The sequence below is a fragment of the Lynx rufus genome, unplaced genomic scaffold (assembly GCF_022079265.1).
Source record: "Lynx rufus isolate CCGP_SWC_20201006 ecotype Redwood Valley unplaced genomic scaffold, mLynRuf1.p SCAF_4, whole genome shotgun sequence".
Lineage (NCBI taxonomy): Eukaryota > Metazoa > Chordata > Mammalia > Carnivora > Felidae > Lynx > Lynx rufus.
In genome coordinates, this window is record NW_025814856.1 from 18,205,996 (window position 1) to 18,229,066 (window position 23,071).

The following is a 23,071-nucleotide window of genomic DNA, read 5'->3' on the forward strand; positions in this document are numbered from 1 at the left end:
GCCTGTTTGAGTCCCTTGGGACTCCATATGAATTTTAGGATAGATTTTTCTATTTCTGCAAAAAATGCCATTGGGATTTTGATAGGGATTGCATTAAATCTGTACTTTGGTTTGGTTAGTATTGTCATCTTAACAATATTAAATCTTCCAGTCCTTGAACATGGAATATTTTTCCATTTATTTGTGTCTTTTAAAATTTCTGTCAGCAACATTATATAGTTTTCAGTGTACAAGTTTTTCACCTTCTTGGTTATATTTATACCTATTTCATTCTTTTTGATACTAATGTAAGTGGAATTATTTTTCTGATTTCCTTTTTGGATTGTTCATTGCTAGTGTGTAGAAAAACAACTGACTTTTGTGTATGAATTTTATATCCTGCATGTTTCCTGAATTCATTTATTCTAACAGATTTTTTGTGTGTGTGGATTCTTTTTTTTTAATTTTAGTTATTAAGAATTTTTTTTTATGTTTCTTATTTTTGAGAGAGCAATAGGGCGCGACTGGGGGAGGAGCAGAGAGGGAGACACAGAATCTGAAGCAGGCTCCAGGCTCTGAGCTGTCAGCACAGAGCCTGACGTGGGGCTTGAACCCATGAACCGCAAGATCATGACCTGAGCCCAAGTCAGTTTCTTAACTGACTGAGCCACCCAGGCGGCCCTAATTTTAGTTTTTTAACATACCGTACAATATTGGTTTCAGCAGTAGACTTTAGTGATTCATCACTTACCTACAACACCCAGTGCTCATCACAGCAGGTGCCTTCCTTAATACCTATCACCTATTTAACCCATTCCCCCATCCACCCCCCTCCATCAACCCTCAGTTTGTTCTCTATTATTATGAGTCTCTTGTGGTTTGTTTCCCTCTCTTCTCCTTTTTTTCCCTCTCTTCCCTTATGTTCATCTGTTTTGTTTCAGAGGTTCCACATATAAGTAAAATCATATGGTATTTGTCTTTCTCTGATTGACTTATTTCGCTTAGCATAATACATTCTAGCTCCATCTACATCATTGCAAATGGCAAGATTTCATTCTTTTTGATGGCTGAGTTATATTCCATTGTAGATATACACCACATCTTCTTTATCCATTCATCAATCGATGAACATTTAGGCTCTCTCCATACTTTGGCTATTGTTGATGATGCTGCTATAAACCTTTGAATCTGTATTCTTGTATCCTTTGGGTAAATACCTACCAGTGCAATTGCTAGATCGTAGGGTAGTTCTATTTTTTTGAGGAACCAGCAGTGCAAAAACGTTCCCCTTTCTGCACATCCTTGCCAACACCTGTTGTTTCTTGTATTGTTGTTGTTGTTGTTGTTGTTGTTTTTAATGCTTATTTTTGAGAGAGAGAGAGAGAGCGGGGAGAGGGGCAGAGAGAGAGAGGGAGACAGAGGATCTGAAGTGGGCTCTGTGCTGACAGCAGAAAGCCCGATGTGGGACTCAAACTCATAAACTTCAAGATCATGACCCGAACCAAAGTTGGACACTTAACTGACTGAACCACCCAGGTGCCCCATCTTATGTTGTTAATTTTAGCCATTCTGACAGGTGTGAGGTGGTATCTCATCATGGTTTTGATTTGTATTTCCCTGATGACAAGTGATGAGCATTTTTTCTTGTGTCTGTTAGCCATCTGGATGTCTTCTTTGGCAAAGTGTCTATTCATGCCTTCAGCTCATTTTTTAAGTGGGTTATTTGTTGTTTGGGTGTTGAGTTTGATAAGTTTTTTATAGATTTTGAATACTAGCCCTTTATCTGATATGTCATTTGCAAATATTTTCTCAAATATCTTCTTCTGTAGGCTGCCTTTTATTTTGCTGATTGTTTCCTTCACTGTGCAGAAGCTTTTTATCTTGATGAGGTCCCAATAGTTCATTTTTTGCTTTTGTTTCCTTTGCCTCCAGTGATGTGTCTAGTAAGAAGTAGCTGCGGCCGAGGTCAAAGAGGTTTTTGCCTGCTTTCTCCTCTAGGATTTTGGTGGTTTCCTGTCTCACATTTAGGTCTTTCACCATTTTGGTTTTATTTTTGTGTATGGTGTAAGAAAGTGGCCCAGGTTCATTCTTCTGCATGTTGCTGTCCAGTTTTCCTAACCCCATTTGTTGAAGAGACTTTTTTCCACTGGATATTCTTTCCTGCTTTGTCGAATTTTTTGCTAGATTCTTGAGGGTTTTCTACGTATAAGATCACATCATTTGCGAATGGGGATAATTTTACTCCTTTATTTCCAATTTGGATGACTTTTACTTCTTTTTCTTTCCTAATTGCTCTGGCTAGGACTTCCAGTACTGTGTTGAATAGAAGTAGCAAAAGTGGGCATCTTTGTCTTGTTCCTGATCTTAGAGAAAACGCTTTCAGTTTTTCACCATTGAATGTGATGTTCTCTGTGGGCTTTTCATAACACAGCCCTTGCTATGTTGAACTGCTTTCTTCTCCATCTTCAGTGCTCACCCTCCTGCCTCCTGCTCATTCACTTTCTCCCATTAGTAAAGAGAACAGTCCGTGATGCCCCTCCCTTGACTCTACATCTGCTTACAGAAACCACTCCCTTCCAACAACCATTCCCCTCTTCCTTGTCTGTATCACAGCTTCTTCATCTTCCCTTCACTCTTGGTCCAACACAGGTTCCTCCACCTCTCTGGAATAGTCTTGCACGGTCCCTCCCAAGCCCTCCGCTCCCTTTGCAGACACATCTCTCCCCCCTCCCCGCCCCTGCAATGCAGTGGCTCCCTGGGTGCATAGGTTCCATCCCCTCTTTAGACTTGGTCTTCTCTGGCCTTCTGTGGCAGTATGCTCCCAGCAGGCCTTCTGGCTCAGGCCCACCCTCTGACCCCTGCTTGTGTCTTCTCGGGTTTTCAAGTTTGAGGGCACATCAGAGCTGGTGTCAAGTCCAGATTCTCCAACTCTGAGAGATTTGGGTGGTCTGGGCTGGGGCCTGGGACTTTGCTCTGCTCTGCTCGGTGACCCCTCCTGGGCACAGACCATGTGGAACAAGGCCCTTGGCAGGTTTGCTTTCTATGGCCTCTGTTGCATGTAATCATGCTCTTCAACACCACCTCTTTGGGGACATTTTTAGGCACCATATGCTGCACATATCCTAAGCCACATCCCCTCTGCCCTGGACCAGGCCTGCTTCTCTTCCGGTACTTCTGACCTCCACGGAGGTTCCGTCACCCCCAGAAATGTGGGCCCTGTTTGGTGCAGCCGGTCCCTTGCCCCCACAGCCCATCGGTGCTTCCCCATTCCTGGCCTTCCAGTCCCTTGTCTGCTGTCTTGGGCCTAGATGAGGCCATGTAGCTTCTTTACTGTCCTGCCCCCACTCGTCCCTGCAGCTCCTTTTGCACTGGGCAGTGCTCCAACTCAGACTTATGGTCACATGACACCTTCTCACTTAAAACCTTGTGTACCTTTACTAATGCAAGCCAGAATTCTGATCTAGGCTGGGGTGTTGCCTCTCCAGGCACAGGGTGCACCCTCTTGCCTATCAAGCATGTGACTGTCCTGCCTGAGCCACTAACGAGGAGGCCTTTCCCGAGCCCCAGACCGTGCCCTGCCCCTTGCAACCCTTTCTACGAACAGCCTAGCAGCACCCCTTGTGCCTCCTATAGGAGAAGATGCTAGATATCTACTGGCTACTACGCGTCTGCCTGCGGACCGTCGAGCATGGCGACCGCACAGGTTCTCTCTTTGCCTTCATGCCTGAGTTCTACTTGAGCGTGGCCATCAACAGCTACAGTGCTCTCAAGAATTACTTTGGCCCCGTGCACAGCATGGAGGAGCTCCCAGGTGACAAAGCCATTCAGGCCGGGAGGGGGCAGGAAAAGGGCCTTTATTGTAAACCCTTAGCAACCCTGTTCTGCACCCTCATGGCCCAGCAGCACACGTCCGTGTAGGAAAGAGGGGAGGTAGCCCCTGTTCTCTTTGGTGCTGTGTTAGACAAGCATCTGCAAAAGCCCCACATGGTGGAGAGCCCTGCCCTGGTATTAGCGGCCACAGAGCCAACAGCTTCTCCCGGATGCTAGGAAGGAAAGAGACAGGATGGAGTGCCGGAGTGGGGGCCCCTCCGCTTTCACTTCCTTCTTGCTGTGGTACGGGAGCCGGTTGGCCTCACACAGACACCCTGGCACTGCACGTGGGATGTGGCAGCCCATGCAAAGGCAGAGCGGCTTGTGTTTGCAGATCGCAGTAAGGGGTGGTGGTACCCTGCTGGAGGCCATACGTAGGAGCTTGGGCTTCTTGCAGACTACTGATTTCAGGCTGGGTTTGGTGGTTTATGTCTGGATCAGGCTGTGGGCTGTCAGGCCCCTGGCCTGTCCCCTGCCCCGCCCCAGGCCTAGGTGCAGGCTTTGTCCTCAGAGGCGGAGCCATGGGTGCCCAAGGGGCTTTGACTGCTGAGCCATCAAGTATGTGTGCGGAGATGGGTTTGAGCCCAGTCAGGACTCTTGCAGGACCCGTCCTCCCCCACAGTGAGTCTGTGCAATGGCCTCTCACAGTCAGTGAATGCCATGCCCAAAGTCCCTAGATGACAGCTTGGGCCCAGACTGGCCCTTGAAGTCAGCTCTGGAGCCCGCTGCCCAAGCCCACTCACCCTGCCAAGGGACGTGCCTGCCTCTGGAACCCCCGCTCCCGGCCAAGCACTCCTACTGCCCCATCCTGCAGGCTATGAAGAGACTCTGACACGCCTGGCTGCCATCCTTGCCAAACACTTTGCCGATACACGCATCGTGGGCACTGGTGAGGTGCCCTACAAAGGGCTTGGGGATATGGGGATGGGATGGCACTTCTGGCTGGCCGTTTTTTGCAGAATGCTGGCCAGGTGGGCTTGAGGCATGGGGGCCGGGGCTCATGCCAGCTACCTGCTGAGGCACAGCCTGTCCCAACAGACATCCGTGACTCGCTGATGCAGGCCCTGGCTAGCTACGTGTGCTACCCACACTCCCTGCGGGCTGTGGAGCGGATCCCAGAGGAGCAGTGAGTGGGGGTCGGAGCAGGGAGGCGGGCACTCTGACCTGCACAGCACCATGTCTGGCCTCACCCTGTGCCCACCACCCCTTGCCCTTGCAGGCGTATTGCCATGGTAAGGAGCCTCCTGGCTCCCTATGAGCAGCGGCCCTGGGCCCAGACCAACTGGATCCTGGTGCGACTCTGGAGGGTAAGTGTGGTTGGATGGAAAGTGGCTATGGCTGGCTGAAGGGGAGGGTTTCCCTGCCTCCCTGACCCCCCACTGACCCTACCCACAGGGCTGTGGCTTTGGGTACCGCTATACACGGCTGCCGCACCTGCTGAAAACCAAGCCAGAGGACGCCAACTTGCCTAGCCTCCAGAGTGAGTGTCCAGGTTGGGTGACCCAATGGCTCTGGCCCACTGCTGTTGGTCTTCTTGGACTCTTCTCGCTTCTTCTGGCCTGTCTCCCGGACTCCTGTTGGGCCCCAGCTCTGCCCCCCGGCATTTCCATTACCCTGCTTCCTCCCAGTCCAAGGACACTCTGGGACACCTCCCCCTTGCTCCCCTGTCCCATGTGTGTCCTTTGGGCCTGAATGCTGTGCATGGGTCATGGTGAAAAGGGGCAGCATCTTCTCAGGGTGCTGGCAGCTTATTCAGAGTGAGGACTCCGAACCAGCTCCCTGACCTCCAGCCTCGTCCTGGCACCATGTCCACCTCCCACTTCAGTGTACTTGAGTCAAGGCAGGGGCACAGACTGGGGCTTGGTCAGGGCCCCAGAGGGTGCCCATGGCGTTCCCAAGAGGAAGGGGAATTTGGTTGGGGGCAGAGGTTGTACTGTCTCTCCAGGGGCCATGGATGGCCCAGCAAAGCCCTGTGAGCCTGAGGACCTTCACCTAGGCCCCTCCTGGGTCCTGGGTTTTCTGCCTTGCAGTCTGCCTGCCATACTCTGCACTCACCCCACTTGGTGGTTTTCCTAGGCCTACGTGATGTGTTTCTGCCTTCATGGGCAGGGTTTTTGCACAAAAGGGTCCCCAGAGACTGAGTGCCTTGTGTGAAGTCACTCATCAAGTCCTTGCCGGTTTTCTTGGATGCACCAGCGGGTGGAACTGAGCTGCAGTTAGAGTGGCAGTGGGACTAGATACTCATCCTGCTGGCTGTAGGAACTATTGATTTGCACGGGGTGGGGGGTGGTGTCCAGCCCGGCTGTGGCTTAAGGGCTCTGGTTACCGCTCCCCGTCAGCCCAGACTTGGCACCCACCACCTCGGCCATATGCCAAGGCCAGGCCAAGGGCAGCAGAGGAGAGTAGAGGACGGCAGGGCTCTGGCACAGTAGGTCTCGGGGATGCTGGTCTTGAAATGAATGAGGAGAGGCCTAGGTCACCCTGTCTGGGTCTAGCCCTCTCTGAGGGGCATGCAGCTGAGGACTTCTTTGGGGGCAGGCTATGGCTGGGGGCCTGCTCTAAGCCAAAGGGATGGTGTGGGGCCAGGAATAACTTCAGCATGTGGCTTGCCAGCAGGAGGAGGGACAGATTTAGCCCTAACCCCCAGGCAGCACTGTACCCTGTCTTCCCTGCCTTCATGACCTGAGCATCCTCAGGGAGTCATCTTTTTGTCCTTACACCAATGGCCCAACAAGTCAGGACAGAGGTAGACAGGCAGGAACCACAGACCAGAGTCCCCAGTGATGCCACCGTGTCAATGCCCCTGCAGAGCCCTGCCCCTCCACCCTGCTTCAGCAGCACATGGCAGACCTACTGCGGGAGGGTCCTGATGTGGCACCCAGCTTCCTCAACAGCGTCCTCAACCAGCTCAACTGGGCCTTCTCTGAGTTCATCGGCATGATCCAGGAGGTGGGTCACAGTGGGTCACGTGGGCTGTGGTGTTGCAGAGGACCAGGCATGAACTGCAGTGTGGCCAGGCCACTGACTGCCCACTTGCTGGTGGCTCAGATCCAACAGGCTGCCGAGCGCCTAGAGCGGAACTTTGTGGACAGCCGGCAGCTCAAGGTGTGTGCCACCTGCTTTGACCTCTCGGTCAGCCTGCTGCGTGTCTTGGAGATGACCATCACGCTGGTGCCTGAGATATTCCTGGACTGGACCCGGCCTACCTCTGAGATGCTGCTGCGGCGTCTCGCACAGGTGTGTCCATCTGGGCAGGGAGGGGGGGCCCCTGGGGACCCCCCCCCCGGTGGTGAGCCCACCCATCCACTCCACCAATGGGCTCCTGCCCTCACAGCTGCTGAACCAGGTGCTGAACCGGGTGACGGCCGAGAGGAACCTGTTTGATCGCGTGGTCACCCTGCGGCTGCCTGGTGAGGACCCAGTGCCCTGAACCCAACATAGCACAAGCCTTGGTTCCTCTGCTAGGAGTTGTGATGCCTGATTGTCCATTCTGCATTGGGACAGGCAGGCTTGGTACCCTCAGCCTTAGGTCGCCCTTCTGTGGGGAGGACAGGGGGGCTCGCACTAGCCAGGAGGCCTGGATCCCTCTCCAGGATCCCTGGATCCCTCCTTTCCCTTCAGGCCTGGAGAGCGTGGACCACTATCCCATTCTGGTGGCTGTGACAGGCATCCTGGTGCGGCTCCTGGTGCATGGCCCGGCGTCGGGGTAAGTGTTAGGCACCAGGGCCCCATGGGAGCTGGCACGGCTGATGGGGAGTGCACCAGGCAGGGTCTCCCTGCCGCCCGCCCGCCGTTTCTTCATCTCTAAAATGGACCTCAGCATCAGGCGTTGAGGCCAGGGGGAGGTCATGAGGTACAAACTGCCTAAACAGGTGGTAGCAGCAGTAGCTCTGCGTAGGAGAATCGGGGACCCCAGCAGAACAGGGTCCGAGCCACATGGGCATAGCCACTGGCTTGTGGTTATACCTCAGGCATGGGCGGGGTGCTCTCCTGCAGCATCCAACACAGCACTACGGGGAAGGGGGGCTGAGCGCACACACTGATACTTGTGTTCACGAAGGCTCCGGTGATGAGCGTGTACCACCTTTATTAAGGAACTCCATGAACAACTGGATCCAGGACTTGTAGGAGCCCCCAGCTCAGCACCCACGCAGGAGGGGTTCCCAGGCCCCCCGCCCCCTTCCCTGCCTCCCTGTGGTGGGTGGTAAGAGCATATGAGACCAGGGCACTGCCTCAGCCATTAGACCAAGATCAGAGCCAGACCTTAAGAGGCTTCTACCCTCGAGGGACAGCAAGTTCCGGCTAGGCCCTCCCATCTTGGCCATGCTCGGGCTTTTTACTGCTAAAAAGCTGGGGGCACAGGCCATGTTGCCCCTTACTGCTGTCTTGTGAGCCCATGGGAGAGGCTGTGCTCTCAGAGTGGTCTGTGGCTGCCCCTGACCAGAGGGAGCAGGGCCACTCTGGCTGATGCTTGGGCCAGGCCCCCTGGGGGTCTTTTGAGGAGTCCCACCTGCTTCCTTCCTGCCCAGCAGACTGCATGGAGTTGTGGAGCTTGAAGTAGGTTGGATGTTGGTGCATGTTTCCTCCTTCCACCCTGGGTGGGGGCCTAGGTCTTCCTTTGGAGCCCTTCTCCTCTTCCCCTGTGGGCCCACTCTCTTCCTGTCCCCTTGGGAAGGGGAAGATGGTTATGCTTCAGTACTTCACCACGGCTTGGTAGCTGCCTCAGCCTCTGAGGTGGTGTACCTAGGGCTCTCAGGCAAGGGCTCTTCCAGATGGCCCCAGTTCCAGTCCTCGTGGGACGTGTGGGCACCAGTAGGTCCTGCTAGGGTCTAGGGCCTTTGGGCCCTGTGTTAGAGCAGAGCAGGAGAGAGGGTGGGGAGCCCAGCCCCTCCATTAGTGAGTGGGGCTGCTGTGGTTGAGGTCAAGGCCGTGCAGGAGGCTGGACGACCAAGCCCAGCGCTCCCACAAGCATCTGGCAGTTGTCAGGGCGGCAGCAGGGAGCAGGGCGAGCAGTGGGTGGCAAGTGGCCTGGCTCTGGGCCCAGGGCAGCCTAGGTCATCACCAGACCCTCAGAGCCCGTGGAGCTAGCAGACTCAGAGCCAGCCTTGAGCCGCAAGCCCACAGGATTGTAGAGATCAAAGTCCTCGGCTACTGCCAGCTGCACACGCCCATTGAGGCCCCTCCTGCCCGGCTCCAGAAAGACCACATGCTTGTGGACACTGGCCTTGCGGCTGGGCACATCCGGTGGTGTGCTGAGCACTGAGGACTGTGCGCTCAGCTCCTGGAGGGGGCTGGGTGCCCGGGGCCAGCAGTGGCAGTGGCAGATGCGACGGTAGCAGCGGCGGCAGCCTGGGCAGGGTGGCGCAAAAAGGTAGAGCAGCACGAGCACCAGGCCCACAGCGCAGCCCAGCAGGGTGGTGAAGCCTGTGTTGAAAGTCTCGGGCTCAGGGTGTGGGAAATGCACGCTCACATTGTACTCGTGCGTCTGGTTGTGATGCAGGCGGGGTCCGGCTGCCAGGCACACAAAGACCCCCTCGTGCTGCGGCTGCACATTGCTGATGGCCAAGCTGCCATCAGCCAGCACTGCGATGCTGCCATCTCGGGATCCTGGTGCCACCAGCAGCTCGTGCTGTGGTGACACCCAGGCGATGCGCACGTCTGGGGCACTGGTGTTGCAGTGCAGCCTCAGGGACCGACCCATCTGCACGTGCAGCTGCACTTCGGGCTGCTCTAGGCCCTGAGCCAGGGCAGCTGAGCAATTCTCAAAGACACGGCTGTGCTCAAAGAAGCGCACACGGGATGTGGGTACCTTGAAGGCCAGGCACATGTACTCTCGGGCAAAGTCACTCACAGCGCTTAGGCCCCGCTGATGCCAGCGCTGCAGCAGGTGGTAGAGACGGCAGTCACAGGGTAATGGATTGTTGTGCAGGTAAAGGCCGTTCTTAAGAAAGGCTGGCAGTGCAGCCAGGTCAGGTACTGGGATGCGTCCCAGGCGGTTGGAGGAGAGATCCAGAGTACGTAGGTGGGTCGTGCCCAGACCGTGCAGGTGGTCAAAAGAGAAGGAGGAGAGCTCGTTGCAGCCCAGGTAGAGGCGGCTGAGTGCGCCCAGGCCATGGAAGGCGTGCTCATCCAAGTGCGCTAAGCGGTTATTGAACAGAAGCAGCCTCTCGAGCGCCCCCAACCCTTCGAGGTCGTGGCGGCCAAGCGCCCGCAGCGCGTTAGATGATAAATCGAGTAGCCGCAGGCCGCTGGCGTTGGTGAAGACTCCGTGACCTAGCACGTCCAGTTCGTTGTGGCCTAGGCGCAGGGCGCGCAGCCGGGAGAGTGGCGCCAGCCAGCCGGGGCGGAGGCGCTGGAGCGCGTTGTGGCTCAGGTCGAGGTCCGCAGCAGCGGCAGGCAACGCAGCCGGCACGTCCTGCAACCCCAGGCCCGCGCAGCTCAGCAGGTCAGCGGCGCACACACATCTGTAGGGGCAGTTATGGGGTGCAGAGGGCAAAAAGCCCTCTGAGCCCAGACTGCCCACCCCGACGCGCGGCATGCACAGCAGTGCGCCCAGCAGCACCAGCCAGGCCATGGTGGTGACTGCCGGGGGTGGAATGGGGCAGTTCTGTGTGGGGCGCGGCTCCAGGACTCACCCACTTCTGCTGGATGTGGGCTCCACCCCACACGCCAACCGCCCCTGCTTCCCGGGTCCAGGTCGGGACTTGGGGCCGAGCTCCACTCAGCACTCCCTCCTCCGGCTTCCCCAGCTCTCCGGGTGCTTCCCCGATCGGCTTCTAAATACTCTCCTGGAGGAGGGCGGGGCCTCGGCCTCCCATTGGCCCCAGGCCGGAGGGGGTGGGGCACCCCCCCCCACAACCTCGACCTAGGTCCCAGGGTGGCCGCCAGAGGGGGCGCGAGTCCGTCTCTGATATCCCAGCCTGTTCTTAGCCTATGGCTTTCCCCGGTGCCTGTCTTCCCGGGAATAGTAGCAGGAAAACCTGGGAGGCACGCCTTTAAGCTGCTAGTGCTATTTATTTGTTTTCTTTGGAGTTAGTGTATATTAGGGGGTAGGTAGAGTTTCAGTATCTGCTAGTCATCCATTTAAACTGGTACAAGGGCTGTATGGTTCTTACTGGGACCCAGGACTGGGCGGGGAGGGTAGGGGGTGTGGCAGTGTGAGCAGCAGGGAGATGAGGTGGGACAGAGGCAATTCAGGTGGGCTGAATTGTCTCCCCCACCCCTCCAATAGGTATTGTTTTCAGATAGGCCCAACCTTCTGACTACCCTTGCACCCTCTCCCACCCAGGACAGAAAGAGCCACGTCAGTGCTCCTGGCTGATCCCTGCTTCCAGCTCCGCTCTATATGCTATCTCCTGGGGCAGCCAGAGCCTCCTGCCCCTGGCACTGTCCTGCCTGCCCCTGACCGGAAGCGCTTCTCCCTACAGAGCTGTGAGTGGGCCAGGGGTGGGTCAGGGAAGAGGGATCCGGGACTGGCCTAGGTGAGGAGTCTCCAGAAGAGCAAATTCCCAAGTTGTGGTATTTAAGAGGCACTGGGTTCTAGGGCCACGTTGGGTCTGACAACTGCCACCAACCCCCAGACACAGATTACATCAGCGTTGAGGAGCTGGCCCAGGTGGAACAGATGCTGGCACACCTGACTTCTGCGTCGGCCCAGGCAGCAGCTGCCTCCCTGGTGAGTGGGAGCCACTGCACACACGTCCACACCACCCAAACACACGTTAGCACAAATGTGCATACCACACACGTGTGGCATGTGTCCTTGTCTGGGTATCTGACCCCAGCCCACCCTGCACTCTGCTCCCTGCAGCCCACCAGCGAGGAGGATCTCTGCCCCATCTGCTATGCTCACCCCATTTCTGCCGTGTTCCAGCCCTGTGGCCACAAGTCCTGCAAGTAAGTGGGCCCCATTGGTGCAGGGGGCTGGGGAAGCAGCAGGGATACACAGACCCTCCTCCTCCTCCCGTTGTAGAGCCTGCATCAACCAGCATCTGATGAACAACAAGGATTGCTTCTTCTGCAAAGCCACCATCGTGTCTGTAGAGGACTGGGAGAAGGCAGCCAGTACCAGTACCACTTCCTCGGCAGCCTAGCCCACACAGCAGCAGCCTCCACCCTTGAATTCAGACCCAGGCTGGGCCCTATTTATGAGCTCCTCTTGCCCTATTCCCCATGTCCTCCCCCATCCCCGCCATGTCCAACCTCCTTGTCTGAGTGTAACCTCATTGGCGGGAACCCAGCCGTGTCCTAATTGTGCCTGAGCTTGACTTTCAGTCAGGGCCACAGTGAACATTAAATTATTATTCCATACAGCCCTGGCCCGGACCTTCTTGAGGGAGTAGGCTTTGTATAGGATGCCCAGCAAGGATCCTGCCAGATTATGTCCACAAGAGAGGGCAGGTGTCCAACAGCTTCAGCCTTGTCTAGTCCTCTGAGATAACGGCGAGTCCAGGGCCTTTTGATGTGTCAAGCCAGAGCTCCCCATGCCAGTAGGGAAATGGAGATAGCCAGCCCCATGGTATCCCCTCACATGATGATGCGTGGTTCCGGCACCGACTCGCCAATAGACTTGTGGGGCAGCACACTGGCCCCGTTGAGGTAGAGCTCGTCGTTAACTATGACGTCCTCACCCAGCACTGTCACGTTCTCCATGCGCACCTCGAGGGAGGGGGCAGGCCTGGTCAGCAAGGCAGGCACATTCCCTGCCCCTCTCCCCATCTGGCCCAGCCCACAGGCTTACCCACTGGCCCACACGGCAGCGCCAGCCCACAATGCAGGACTCGAGCCAGGAGTGGGATCGGATGTGGGCGTCTCGCAGCACTGTGCATCGCCGGATGCACACACCATCCTCCACTACCACGCCAGGACCCAGACTCACGTTGGGGCCGATGCTGCAGTTCTGGCCAATGCGGGCACTTGGGTCCTAAGGACAATGAGGGAAATACAAGTGAATCACTTGTCTCCCGATATGAAGTCGGGGGGGGGGGTGGGGAGTGGGGGGAGGACGTGGGTTTACGATGGGCTGGGCAGGGGCCTTACCACCAGCACATTGCCCACAATGCCAGGGCCTGAGCACAGTTGCTCAGGCTGCTTCTGTCGCAGGGACTGTAGGAAGAGGCACATGCCAGTGAGAAAATCCTTGGGCTGCCCTATGTCCATCCAGAAGCCTGTTGGGAGGAAATGCATCAGGGGGCTCAGCCCAGCCACACCCCACCCCCAGCCTGTGGCCTCCCTGCCTCACCCTGCAGCTCCATGGCATATAGCTGCCCCTCCGTGGCCATGACAGGAAAGATCTCCTTCTCAATGGATGTAGGTTGCAGCTGTGGGAGTGGGCAACTCGTGAGCAGGGTCAGGGGGGTAGGGGCCTGCCCTGCCCCAGCCCACTCAGCAGCTGGCTTCTACACACCTGGATGCGCCGCAGCACTGCAGGGTTCAGAATGTACATGCCTGCGTTGATCTTGTTGGACACAAACACCTGCGGCTTCTCCACGAACCGGTGAATGCGGCCTGTGTCAGCCTCACATACCACCACACCATACTTAGAGGGTTCCTCCACTTTGGTCACCTGAGTAGAGGGGGACCTCAGGCCCAATCCAGTGTGCCTGAGCCTTGATATGCTATGCATACTGTCCTAAATCTCCGGGGCTGTGCCCCAAATGCTTAAAGACACATACTGCACAGCCCTGCACCCACAACACAAGCAGATAGTTAAGGGCCGCAGACTGGAAGAGGCTGGGCATCGGGGCAGGAGTGTCAGAGAAGAAAGACCTGATCCCTTACCAGGATGGAGCCCTCCTGGCCATGGTGCCGGTGGAACTGCACCATGGCTTGGAAGGGGAAATCGCAGATCACATCACTGTTGAGAACGAAGAAAGGATCTGCAGTCTCAGAGAGCAAGTCACGGGCCAGGGCCAAGGGCCCAGCTAGGAGAGAGGTGCAGGTCACCATCTTTCTAGGGGTTTGAACCTTTGGAACCAGGCTCAGCATACCCCATCCACGCTGAGTCTCACCCCTTCTCAGACCCTAAACCCCAAAGGAACCTTCCTGTCTTTACTGACCTGTGCCTAAAGGCTCTTCTTCGTGAGACATGGAGATTCGGATTCCCAGCTGAAAGGGATAAGCCGCCTGTCAGGTTCCTCCCAACAGGATGGGTGGTTGCGCGGGGAGCAAAGAAAAAGGTCAAGAGTCCGAGCCTCACCCTCTGCTCCTGCGCCTTCATTTCCTTCTCCAGCACCTGAGACATGTAGCTCACCGCCAGAATCACGTGGTCTACGCCTGCCTGTTGGACAAAACAGCGCCGGCCGACAGAAGGTCTCAGCCAGAAGGCACGGGCATTCACGACCTAGTCCCTCGTCCTGCCAGGTCCCACCACGACACCGACCCTGGGTCTTACCGCGGCTAGCGCCTCCACTTGGTGCAGCAAGATGGGCTTATTGCAGAAATCCACCAGTGGCTTCGGGATGCTCAGCGTCAGCGGCCGCAGACGCGTCCCATAGCCGCCCACCAAGATCAGTGCCTTCATCGCGCCTGCGGGCGGCCGGAGAGTGAGTCCCAGACTCCGAAGCGTCCGCGGCCCGGCCCGCCCGGCCGAGCCCTGCCGCGAACTCCCGCCGCGGACCGAGCCCTTCACCTGCCAGACTGACCCACTCTGGCTCTGCCTTGGCCGCCCAGTCCGCCCTGACGCCTACCCGGGACCGCACACAGGAAGAAGCGACGCCAGACGGAGAGCTGCTGGCCCGGAACTCAGGCCGGACCTAGGCGGGGGGTGACGTTGGCCCGAGCCGGCCAATCGGCTGCCGTATACGTGGCACGGACGCCGACGTCGGAGCGCCGGGGCGCGGCGCTCTGGCAGACGTAGCCAATGAGAGCCCGAGCACGCCGAGCTGCCATGGGGACCGGGACGGGGTCTGCGGGTCAGCTGCCCATTGGCGGATCCAAAGGCGGAACTGGCGCCAAGGGCGAGGCTTTCTCGCCGACGGGTGCCGGGGTCCGCTGCCGCACGGCCGTTTCCGGCCCCGCCCCGGCGCATCGGCTCGTGGGACTCCGCGGTGGGACGCGGGGCAACGGGGTTGGACCTGCCTCCCGGAGCCGCGGGACTGCAAAGACGCGGACACAGCTCAGTTTCTAGCGGCTTTATTTTGACATACACGACCTCAGACACAAGCGGGGCGGGCAGCGCTAGGTGTACAGAAAGGGGCTGCGGGGCCCAAGGGCCGAGCACCCCTCCCCCGCACGCAAGGTCCCAAGGAGACGCAGTGGCCCAGCCGTGGGCGGAGCCGAGAGTGGAAGAGGGTGCAGACCTGGTGCAGCTTGGGCAGGTTTAGGCAGCTTCCAGGAAAGTGGAGCAAAGAACGATTCCTAGAGACGAGGCCTTACGGTGCCCCGAGAAGCAAAGGAACCACGTCCTTCCCAGGGTGCTCCAATTTTTCTCATTAAAACATTTTTTTAAATCACAAACAAAACCAAATTGAACAGCTTTAAAGTTCCAAGCAATCTGCATCTAGGGGGCGTGCACGTGGCCAGATGTGCGAGTGAGCAGCGGCTACTGAATTAGCCCAGGGCTTTGGCCCCTGGGGAAACCCCCACACCCACTGCACAGGCCCCAACGTGAGGGGAGAGGTGGGGTCTCCTGCAAGTTGCTACACTGGTCCCCTTCCTCGTTAAGCACCACCGGTCCCACCCCCCCCCCCCCAGCCCAGGGGGCTGGTGTTGACTTGGCCCAAGTAAGCACTATAGAGGGGGGTCACTTGAGCGCCCCAACCCATGATCCCGCGTTTTACTTTGGTCCCAAGTTGGGGTTTGGGAAGGCAGGGCCTGGCAGGGACAGGGCTCTCTGGCAAGGACCAGGGAGAGAGTAGAGGCAGAGAGAGAGAGCATGTGTGCACACACAAGCCCAACACCCACCAGGTAACAGAGCTGGGTCCCCCCAGTGTCAAAAGTGCCGAAAAGAGGGGTCCTGCCCTAATGGAAAAGCAGCAAATCCCAGACCCTTCTGCTCTTTTTAGTGCCAGGAAAACACTGAAGATAAGTGGGTATAGCTCTCTCACTACGAAGAGAATGGGGCAGCATCTGCTCCCCCAAATACAGGAACTGAGGCGGCACAGCACATCCCCAGGCTGGAGAGTTTCAACTGAAGGGAGTCCCAAGCAGCCCCTGACTCTGTCTTGGCCTTTGCCCTGCCAGGAAACGACGGTCTGCACTAATGAAGAGCTACTACCCCTATGGCTGAAGCCACAGAATGGTACAAGAAAGATGGTCATTATTGACCAGAAACAGGCAAGCTGTCCCTCCCAGCCCCAAGGAATGGGAACCTGCCCACCACTGGCACCAGGATCAGAGGGCCGAGAGAGATGGGATCCATCAAGGAGCCCATTTAAAATGTGTGAAGCTGCATCTCTAAGGACTAGGAAAGTAGTCCACCAGTTATCAAGGCTTCTCATATACAGACTGGCAGGCTTACCTTTAATGCCCAAACAAGGGCCATGCCAAAAGTGACAATGACAGCGGCCCTAGGCCCAGAGGTGAGGGCACTAACCATGGCAATGGCTGAGTGCCGTGTCACCTCCTGGCCACATGTTAGAGGTGGCAGGTCTCTGTGCCATTAAGGGCTGGCGGCAAAAATTACTGAAACCACAAGAAGGGTTGCCCCTTGGGCCTTCACTGTACCACACTGTTGAGCAGGGCCACACTCCAGGCCTACAGACAAGGTGCTGGGCCAGCAGGGAAATACCTCATACAATTCATCTGCTACCAGTTCTTTGTAAAAAGGTAGCACCTGCTGACAACAGGCACAAGGGCCAAAGCTCACCTCAGAAATGGAAAAGACTATTTTGCTGAGGAAAGCATGATGGAAATCAATATTTACTAATAAACAAGGCTACAGCCCAGGGGAAAGATCCCAAGTAACAAGGGCTGGCAGATGGAGAAATGGACAGACTGATGGATCCCAGGAATGATAAGACAAAACTCATTAGCAGAATCTGGGCACCTGCACCCAGGGCCCAAACAATGTCCCTATGAGAAGACAAGCTTAAAAAAAGCTCTCCCTCCCACGACTGGAGCTCCTTACAATGGGCTGCTGCCTTGAGCTTAGCCTGGGGAAAGGTGACACCCTGAGCGGACCACAGACCTTGAGCCCTGGGACGGGCAGCCCATCCAGAGGCAGCACAGCTGCCCAAGCTAGAGGAAGAGGACTCCCACCCATAGCCCAAGAACTGCAAATACTGTCTGGGCCAGAGCCACCAGAGGCCCTGGAGCCTGCTGGGACATTAACTCTCCTTGGCAAATACAGCAGGGACCCCTTCAGTGGGGCAGGAAGGGGTAGCCTCTTCAGGCAAGGGATCTTGGTGAGAAAGGCTGGCTGGGGTGTGCAGGCAGGAAGAGGAGCAGGCTCAAGTGCCAAAGAGTGCCTGGGAATCCCATGGCCTACTCTCTGTCAAAAGCTGGCTTCAGCACAGCTTCATGAATCTAGCCTCACGCCAAGGTCAGAACTGAGAAGGACGGGTCCAGCTATGTGCAATTGGCCCTGTGGTATCCTGGGGGCATCTGTTAAAGCACTGGCTGATGCCCACACCACCAGACTAGAAAGTCCCCAAGAGCTGGGCACCCAATCCTCTACTTCTGAGGAACAAAGGATGAGTGAGCACAGAGGGACCCTGCACCAGCCCAGTGCTTCACCCTAAAACCTGCAGGGCCCTATAGCCACAGAACCCAAAGACCTAGGCCAGAGAAATCAACGTCCAAGGGCACCCTGTCCCTGCTGCCAAGCCCATCCACCAAGGGCACCTCTTCCTTCCTAAGTCAGCCTGGACACAGCAGTCAGAACTGTAGAGCTAAAGAAGCCTGGCTGTGAGGATGTGTGTTGTGCCCTCCTTCACTTTATATATATGGATTCCAGGCTACAGCTAAAAACATTTCTTTTAGTTTACACCAAAGAGAAATATAACCCTTTAAAAGCAAGTCTGTGTGTCCTCACGGCGAGTTCAGTCAGAGCAATGGTCCCTGCCTGCGGGTGGAGAGGAAGGGGTTCTGGGGGCCCAGGGCGGGGCCTACTGGTTCTCGTCCCGCATCTGTTCCATGATGCTGATGAGGTTCTCCAGGCCGAACACATAGCCTCGGTCTGGCCCATCATGCACGGTGGGGTCATCCCGGAAGCCCTTGAACGTGCTATGTGCAAAGTCGATCATGCGGACATCCACCTTGGGTGGAGAGGAGGGGCCGGCCTCAGGGCTGGTGCTACTGGGGCTGGTGCTAGGGCCACAGGGTGGCGCCACCTCAGGGAGCCCAGTATCCAGGTGCTTCAGACGCATCTCGGCCCGGCGGTCCAGGAAGGACTCTGCCCGGCACTCCCTGCCATCGTAGATGACAAGCAGGGAGCTGGAATAGAAGCGGTAGGATGCCTGCCGCTCCAACACAGCTTTCAGGCCCCGCAGTTTGCTCAGGATGGGCTCAAAAAGGTCACGCCTCAGGTCCAGGCCATTGTGCAGGTACTGATAGAGGGCGTTGCGGAAGCCTTCAATGGAGAGCCCACGGCCATAGTACTTGTTCCTGCAGAGGTAGTGTCCTGTGTCCAGCTGGTATACCTGAAAGCCCAGGAGACAGAGGGGGTGAGCACCAGAAAGGTCTGATGACCGTATAGTGCCCTGGGCAGGCACTGTCAAAAGTACTTCTGACCAGCCTTAATCGTCCCAATGTCAAGGCAACAGGCTCTCACAGTGGCTCTGTGTCTGGAGCCCAAAGGTCATCAGGTAAGGCCGAGAGGGCTCAGGGAACATACCTATAAGGATGCACTCAGCATCCCGTGGGGCACTCACCCTCTCGGAGGAGATTCTGGACCACTGTGGGCCCGGAGGACACCTGGCATGGATAGCAGGCAGGCACATGTGCAACCCCAAACACGTGGGCGGCAGCAGCTAGGCTCTCACCAGGGCAACTCACCTGCATGCCACAGACCCTGACACCCAGTGTAGCTGACGTACTCTGCTCGCACTTCCTCATCTGCCGGGCCGCCTTCTCAGCTGATGCATCATCACCATGCTGCCGGGTGCCCATCTTCAGGTCCAGAACACAGGGGTACTTGAAGTGGTGCACCACGTTCTCAAGCAAGAGGAACTCTGGACCACGTCAAGGAGAGTAACAGCCACACTCACCATCAGCCCCAACCATGAAACCACAACCAAGTTTTTCTACAAAAGGGGGCATTCTCTTTAAATGTAATCTGTATTCACCTCACAAATTCTCAATTTGTGACCTATCAAATTATTGATAGGCACCACAGGCCTATCAATTATTTTCAAAAATGTTTCTACTGTGGCAAAATACACATAACAAAATTTACCATTTTAACTATTTTTTAAAAGTGTTTATTTAGTTTTGAGAGAGAGAGAGCACACACGTGCAGTAGCTGGGGAGAGGCAGAGAGAGATTGGGACAGAGGACCTGAAGCAGGCTCTGCACTGATTGCAGACAGCCCGACTCAGGGCTCGAACTCACAAACTGTGTGATCATGACCTGAGCCGGAGTTGAATGCCTAACCGACTAAGCTGCCCAAGCACTGCCCGCCCCCCCACCCCTGAGCCATTTTAACTACTTTTAACTGCACAGTTCAGTGGCATTAAGTACATTCACATTACTGTGCAACCACCATCACCCTTCATCTCTGGAACTTTTTTATGTTCCCAAACAGAAACCAGAAATTGTACCCACTACACACACTCCCATTCCTCTTCACATCCCCATGTCTGGGAACTGCCATTCCAGTTTCTGTCTCTATGAGTATGCCTACTCTAGATACTTCATATTTGTCTTTTTGTGTCTGGCTGTTTCAGAGCAAAATGTTTTCAAGTTTTAACCATGCTGTAGCATGTGACAAAATTTCATTCCTTTTTTATGGCTGAATAATTTTCCACGGTATGGATCTATGACAATCTGCTGATACCATCACATTTATTTTATTCTACTTTACTCTGTCTGGTAGGCATACACAAACTAAAGAAGGTCTGCCAGATTCACATGCATCCCTGGCACCGTAAGTAAACCAAGGCCCTGCTCAAGCCATACCGCATCCAGGCCTAAAAGAAATAGGGAAGACATCTTCACAGCACTATCACAAACACGAGAAATCAGGTTTACCACTTCCAAACAGGAATCTTAGGAAAAGATGGATTTAAATTTCTACCCTGTCAGGGCACTTGGGTAGCTCAGTTAAGCGTCCGACTTCGGCTCAGGTCACAATCTCACAGTTCTTGAGTTCAAGCCCCACATTAGGCTGTGCACTGACAGTGCGGAGCCTGCTTGGGATTCTCTCCCTCTCCCTCTGCACCCTCCCACACTCTTCTATCTCAAAATAAATTAAAAAAAAAAAAAAACTTTAAGTAAGTAAATAAATAATACATTTCTATCCTGCCATTTACTGACTAAACTTCAAACCAGTGGACTATATACTTCAGCTTGTCCCTTAGTACTTTTAGGACCTTCTGCTCAAAATGCCTCTATGGTCCTGGGCGGCTGGTATTTATACCCATGTCCTCATTTAAATCTGTGGTCTGCAACCACCCTGGATAAAGGTACACAGGCTAGTCACAAGGCTGCCAAAAGTCATCAAGGCCCAAGCCTGGACCTCAGTTCCATACTGGAGGACCATGAAGCAACCACAGTCTTGGATGATAACATACTTGGCATTGCTCGATGATGCACATATTAACATCTCCTAATTCTTTAAAGAAGATCTACTAGAAAACCATTAAATTTGGCTATTAATTTCATCATCTGCAATAACTTATAAACAAATGACAATAGAACTTAAAAAGGGCTGCAGAAATATCTCACAGTGCCCAAGAGCATGGGCTCTTGAATCTTGCTTTGGCCTCTCATGGGCCTGGGCACAACACTTAACCCCCTTAGGCTTCCATCTCCTTATCTTTATTTATTAAAAAAAAATTTTTAATGTTTATTTTTGAGAGAGAGAGACACAGAGTGTGAGCAGGGGAGGGGCAGAGAGAGAGGGAAACACAGAATTCGAAGCAGGCTCCAGGCTCTGAACCATCAGCACAGATGCGGGGCTCGAACTCACAAACCGTGAGGTCATGACCTGAGCCGAAGTCGGATGCTCAACCGACCGAGCCACCCAGGCGCCCAGCCATCTCCTCATCTTTAAACTGGCATCGTAACATTTTCTCCTTCAAATGACTGTTACGAAAACTGAGTAAACAGGCCTCAACACATTCCCCTCAGTTTCTCAGTAAGTATTAGTCATTTACTGCCTACTGCTTCAGATAGTAACTGACCAGCAGAATTCCCATTTTATAATATTTCTTTGCGTTTACCATCTTAAAGACTATTATACGCTGTTCAGGTATGGTGTTTCTCTTTGGACAAAAAAAAGTACCACTTTGTAATTATTATCTTTTGGGAGTGGAGAAATGTATGTGTGCATATGCACGTGTGCACACAAACGCAGATCCCTGATTCTAGACCTGCACTGACAAATCTGGTAGCCACTAGCCACATCTGGCAATTTGAATTTAAGTAAGTATAAAATTCTGTAACTCAGGCACAGCAGCCACATTTTGGTTACTCAGTATGGCCGGTGGCTGCCATACTAAACACAGATACAGATACTTCCATGGTCTCAGAAAGTTCTACCAAACAGCACTCTTCTAGACTGCCAAGTTGAAGCTTCAGGCTTACCAGCCCCAAAAGGCAGAAGAAAACATGTCAATAAAACAAAGAATGACAGGGGTGCCTGGGTGGCTCAGTCAGTTGGGCATCCAACTCTTGGTTTTGGCTCAGGCCGTGATCTCACGGTCTGTGAATTCAAGCCCCGAGTCCAGCTCTCACTGGCAGTGCAGAGCCTGCTTGGGATTCTCTCTCCATCTCTGCCCCTCCCCAACGTGTGCTTGCTCTCTCTCTCTCAGAATAAATAAACTTAAAAAAAAAAAAAAAAAAAAAAAAAAGAACGACAAAGAGCCTATGAAAAAGGGAGATGAGAACAAGTGGGGCTCCTGAACAGAGAGGGCCCTGGCCATGGTACTAGAAGGTATCCTGACACAGGAGCTACCCACGGTCGCAGCAAGGAACACCGCTGAAGTAGTAACAAGGATACTGTACAGCTTTCGGTCCTTGGACTCCGAGCGCATGCGGCTCAGCTGCTGCTTGTGACAGCGCAGACTCCAGGGGTTATGGCTGATCTTCTCAGAACTCAGACCGCTGTTGCCATCCAGCATCTGGAAAGGGACGTCTGAGTGGCTGTGGAGCTCCACCTTCGGACTCTTTGCCTCCTGGGAGCTAAGAAGGAAGAACATAACACATTGCTGAAGGGGCTCAGACGAGTCACCCTCTGGGGTCTCAGTGCAAAGGGTGAAGGAGACCTGGATCAGACCTAATCTGCCACCCTGGTGGCACCAGACCCTGGTGACGGGTGACACAGGGACCCCAGATGCAAGAGTGCATAAAAGTGAGCAATAAGTAGTATTTATACTTGTGTCTCTGAAAACTGTCTGAAAAATAACTCTTTGCGCCAAATTACGTGATGAAGATACCACTCCGGATCCATTAGGAAGGCTATCACAAAAATAAACCAGAACAAGTGTTGTAGAGGATGTGGAGAAACTGGAACCCTCAAATATTGCTGGAGAGCATGTAAAATGGTATAACTGCTATGAAAAAGTCTGGCGGTTCCTCAAAAAGTTAAACGTACAATTATCATATATGACCCAGCAATTGCACTCTTTGGTATATACCTGAAAGAACTGAAAACAGAACTCAAATAGAAACTACACAAATATTTGCAGCATCATTACAATAAATAAGAGGTGAAGCAACCCAAGTGTCCATCAGTGGATAAATGGATAAACAAAACATGGTGTGCCCATACAATGGAGTGTCATTCAGCAATAAAAGGAATGGAATTCTGACGCATGCTATAACCTGGATGAACCCTGAAACATCCTGCTAAAGTGAAATAAGCCATACACAAAAGGAGAAATGCTGTATGATTCCACTCATCTGAGGGAACTGCACATTCACAGAAACAGAAAATAGAAAGGCAGTTGCCAGGGGCTGGGGGGAAGGGGAATGGAGAGTTATTTAACAGGTGTGGAGCTTCTGGCAGAGATAAAAAGGAGTTCTGAGAACGGACAGTAGTGATCGCTGCACAACAGTGTGAATGTACTTAATACTACTGAACTATACACTGAAAAAAAGGTGAAAATGATACGTTGTT

At 54.4% G+C, this 23,071-nt stretch overlaps 4 protein-coding genes across 10 annotated transcripts in view; 1 reads left to right on the forward strand and 3 right to left on the reverse strand.

Moving 5' to 3' along the window:
• The window catches only part of RNF123 (ring finger protein 123), a 30,938-nt gene extending 18,777 nt beyond the window's left edge, over positions 1 to 12,161 (forward strand). For 4 of the 5 annotated variants that reach the window (XM_047094946.1, XM_047094945.1, XM_047094947.1 and 1 more), the window contains 13 exons: positions 3,613 to 3,790; positions 4,664 to 4,738; positions 4,888 to 4,975; positions 5,069 to 5,156; positions 5,245 to 5,329; positions 6,659 to 6,798; positions 6,898 to 7,086; positions 7,184 to 7,259; positions 7,471 to 7,555; positions 11,138 to 11,280; positions 11,430 to 11,524; positions 11,660 to 11,745; positions 11,822 to 12,161. In XM_047094946.1, the coding sequence (XP_046950902.1) occupies positions 3,613 to 3,790; positions 4,664 to 4,738; positions 4,888 to 4,975; positions 5,069 to 5,156; positions 5,245 to 5,329; positions 6,659 to 6,798; positions 6,898 to 7,086; positions 7,184 to 7,259; positions 7,471 to 7,555; positions 11,138 to 11,280; positions 11,430 to 11,524; positions 11,660 to 11,745; positions 11,822 to 11,942 (1,449 nt within the window). In that variant the 3' untranslated portion in view covers positions 11,943 to 12,161. Of the gene's footprint in view, positions 1 to 3,612; positions 3,791 to 4,663; positions 4,739 to 4,887; positions 4,976 to 5,068; positions 5,157 to 5,244; positions 5,330 to 6,658; positions 6,799 to 6,897; positions 7,087 to 7,183; positions 7,260 to 7,470; positions 7,556 to 11,137; positions 11,281 to 11,392; positions 11,525 to 11,659; positions 11,746 to 11,821 lie in introns of those variants that run through there. The other variant, XM_047094948.1, reaches the window with a different exon arrangement.
• AMIGO3 (adhesion molecule with Ig like domain 3) lies at positions 7,912 to 10,742 on the reverse strand. Its single transcript, XM_047094950.1, has one exon. It carries the CDS (start codon positions 10,421 to 10,423, stop codon positions 8,900 to 8,902), a length of 1,524 nt encoding a protein of 507 aa, XP_046950906.1. The 5' UTR covers positions 10,424 to 10,742; the 3' UTR covers positions 7,912 to 8,899.
• Positions 10,844 to 14,470, reverse strand: GMPPB (GDP-mannose pyrophosphorylase B). The gene is made up of 9 exons (XM_047094951.1): positions 14,243 to 14,470; positions 14,048 to 14,128; positions 13,908 to 13,956; positions 13,630 to 13,772; positions 13,256 to 13,414; positions 13,091 to 13,169; positions 12,889 to 13,016; positions 12,590 to 12,772; positions 10,844 to 12,507 (listed from the first exon to the last, which is right to left on the reverse strand). The coding sequence occupies exons 1-9, from the start codon at positions 14,369 to 14,371 to the stop codon at positions 12,376 to 12,378; spliced, it is 1,083 nt and encodes a 360-aa protein (XP_046950907.1). The 5' UTR covers positions 14,372 to 14,470; the 3' UTR covers positions 10,844 to 12,375.
• A 496-nt stretch (positions 14,471 to 14,966) lies between these two features.
• The window catches only part of IP6K1 (inositol hexakisphosphate kinase 1), a 60,700-nt gene continuing 52,595 nt past the window's right edge, over positions 14,967 to 23,071 (reverse strand). For all 3 annotated transcript variants that reach the window (XM_047094714.1, XM_047094712.1, XM_047094713.1), the window contains 3 exons: positions 21,953 to 22,134; positions 18,787 to 18,962; positions 14,967 to 18,431 (listed from right to left, as the gene is read on the reverse strand). In XM_047094714.1, coding sequence (XP_046950670.1) covers positions 17,898 to 18,431; positions 18,787 to 18,962; positions 21,953 to 22,073 — 831 coding nt within the window. In that variant the 5' untranslated portion in view covers positions 22,074 to 22,134 and the 3' untranslated portion in view covers positions 14,967 to 17,897. The remainder of the gene's footprint in view (positions 18,432 to 18,786; positions 18,963 to 21,952; positions 22,135 to 23,071) is intronic.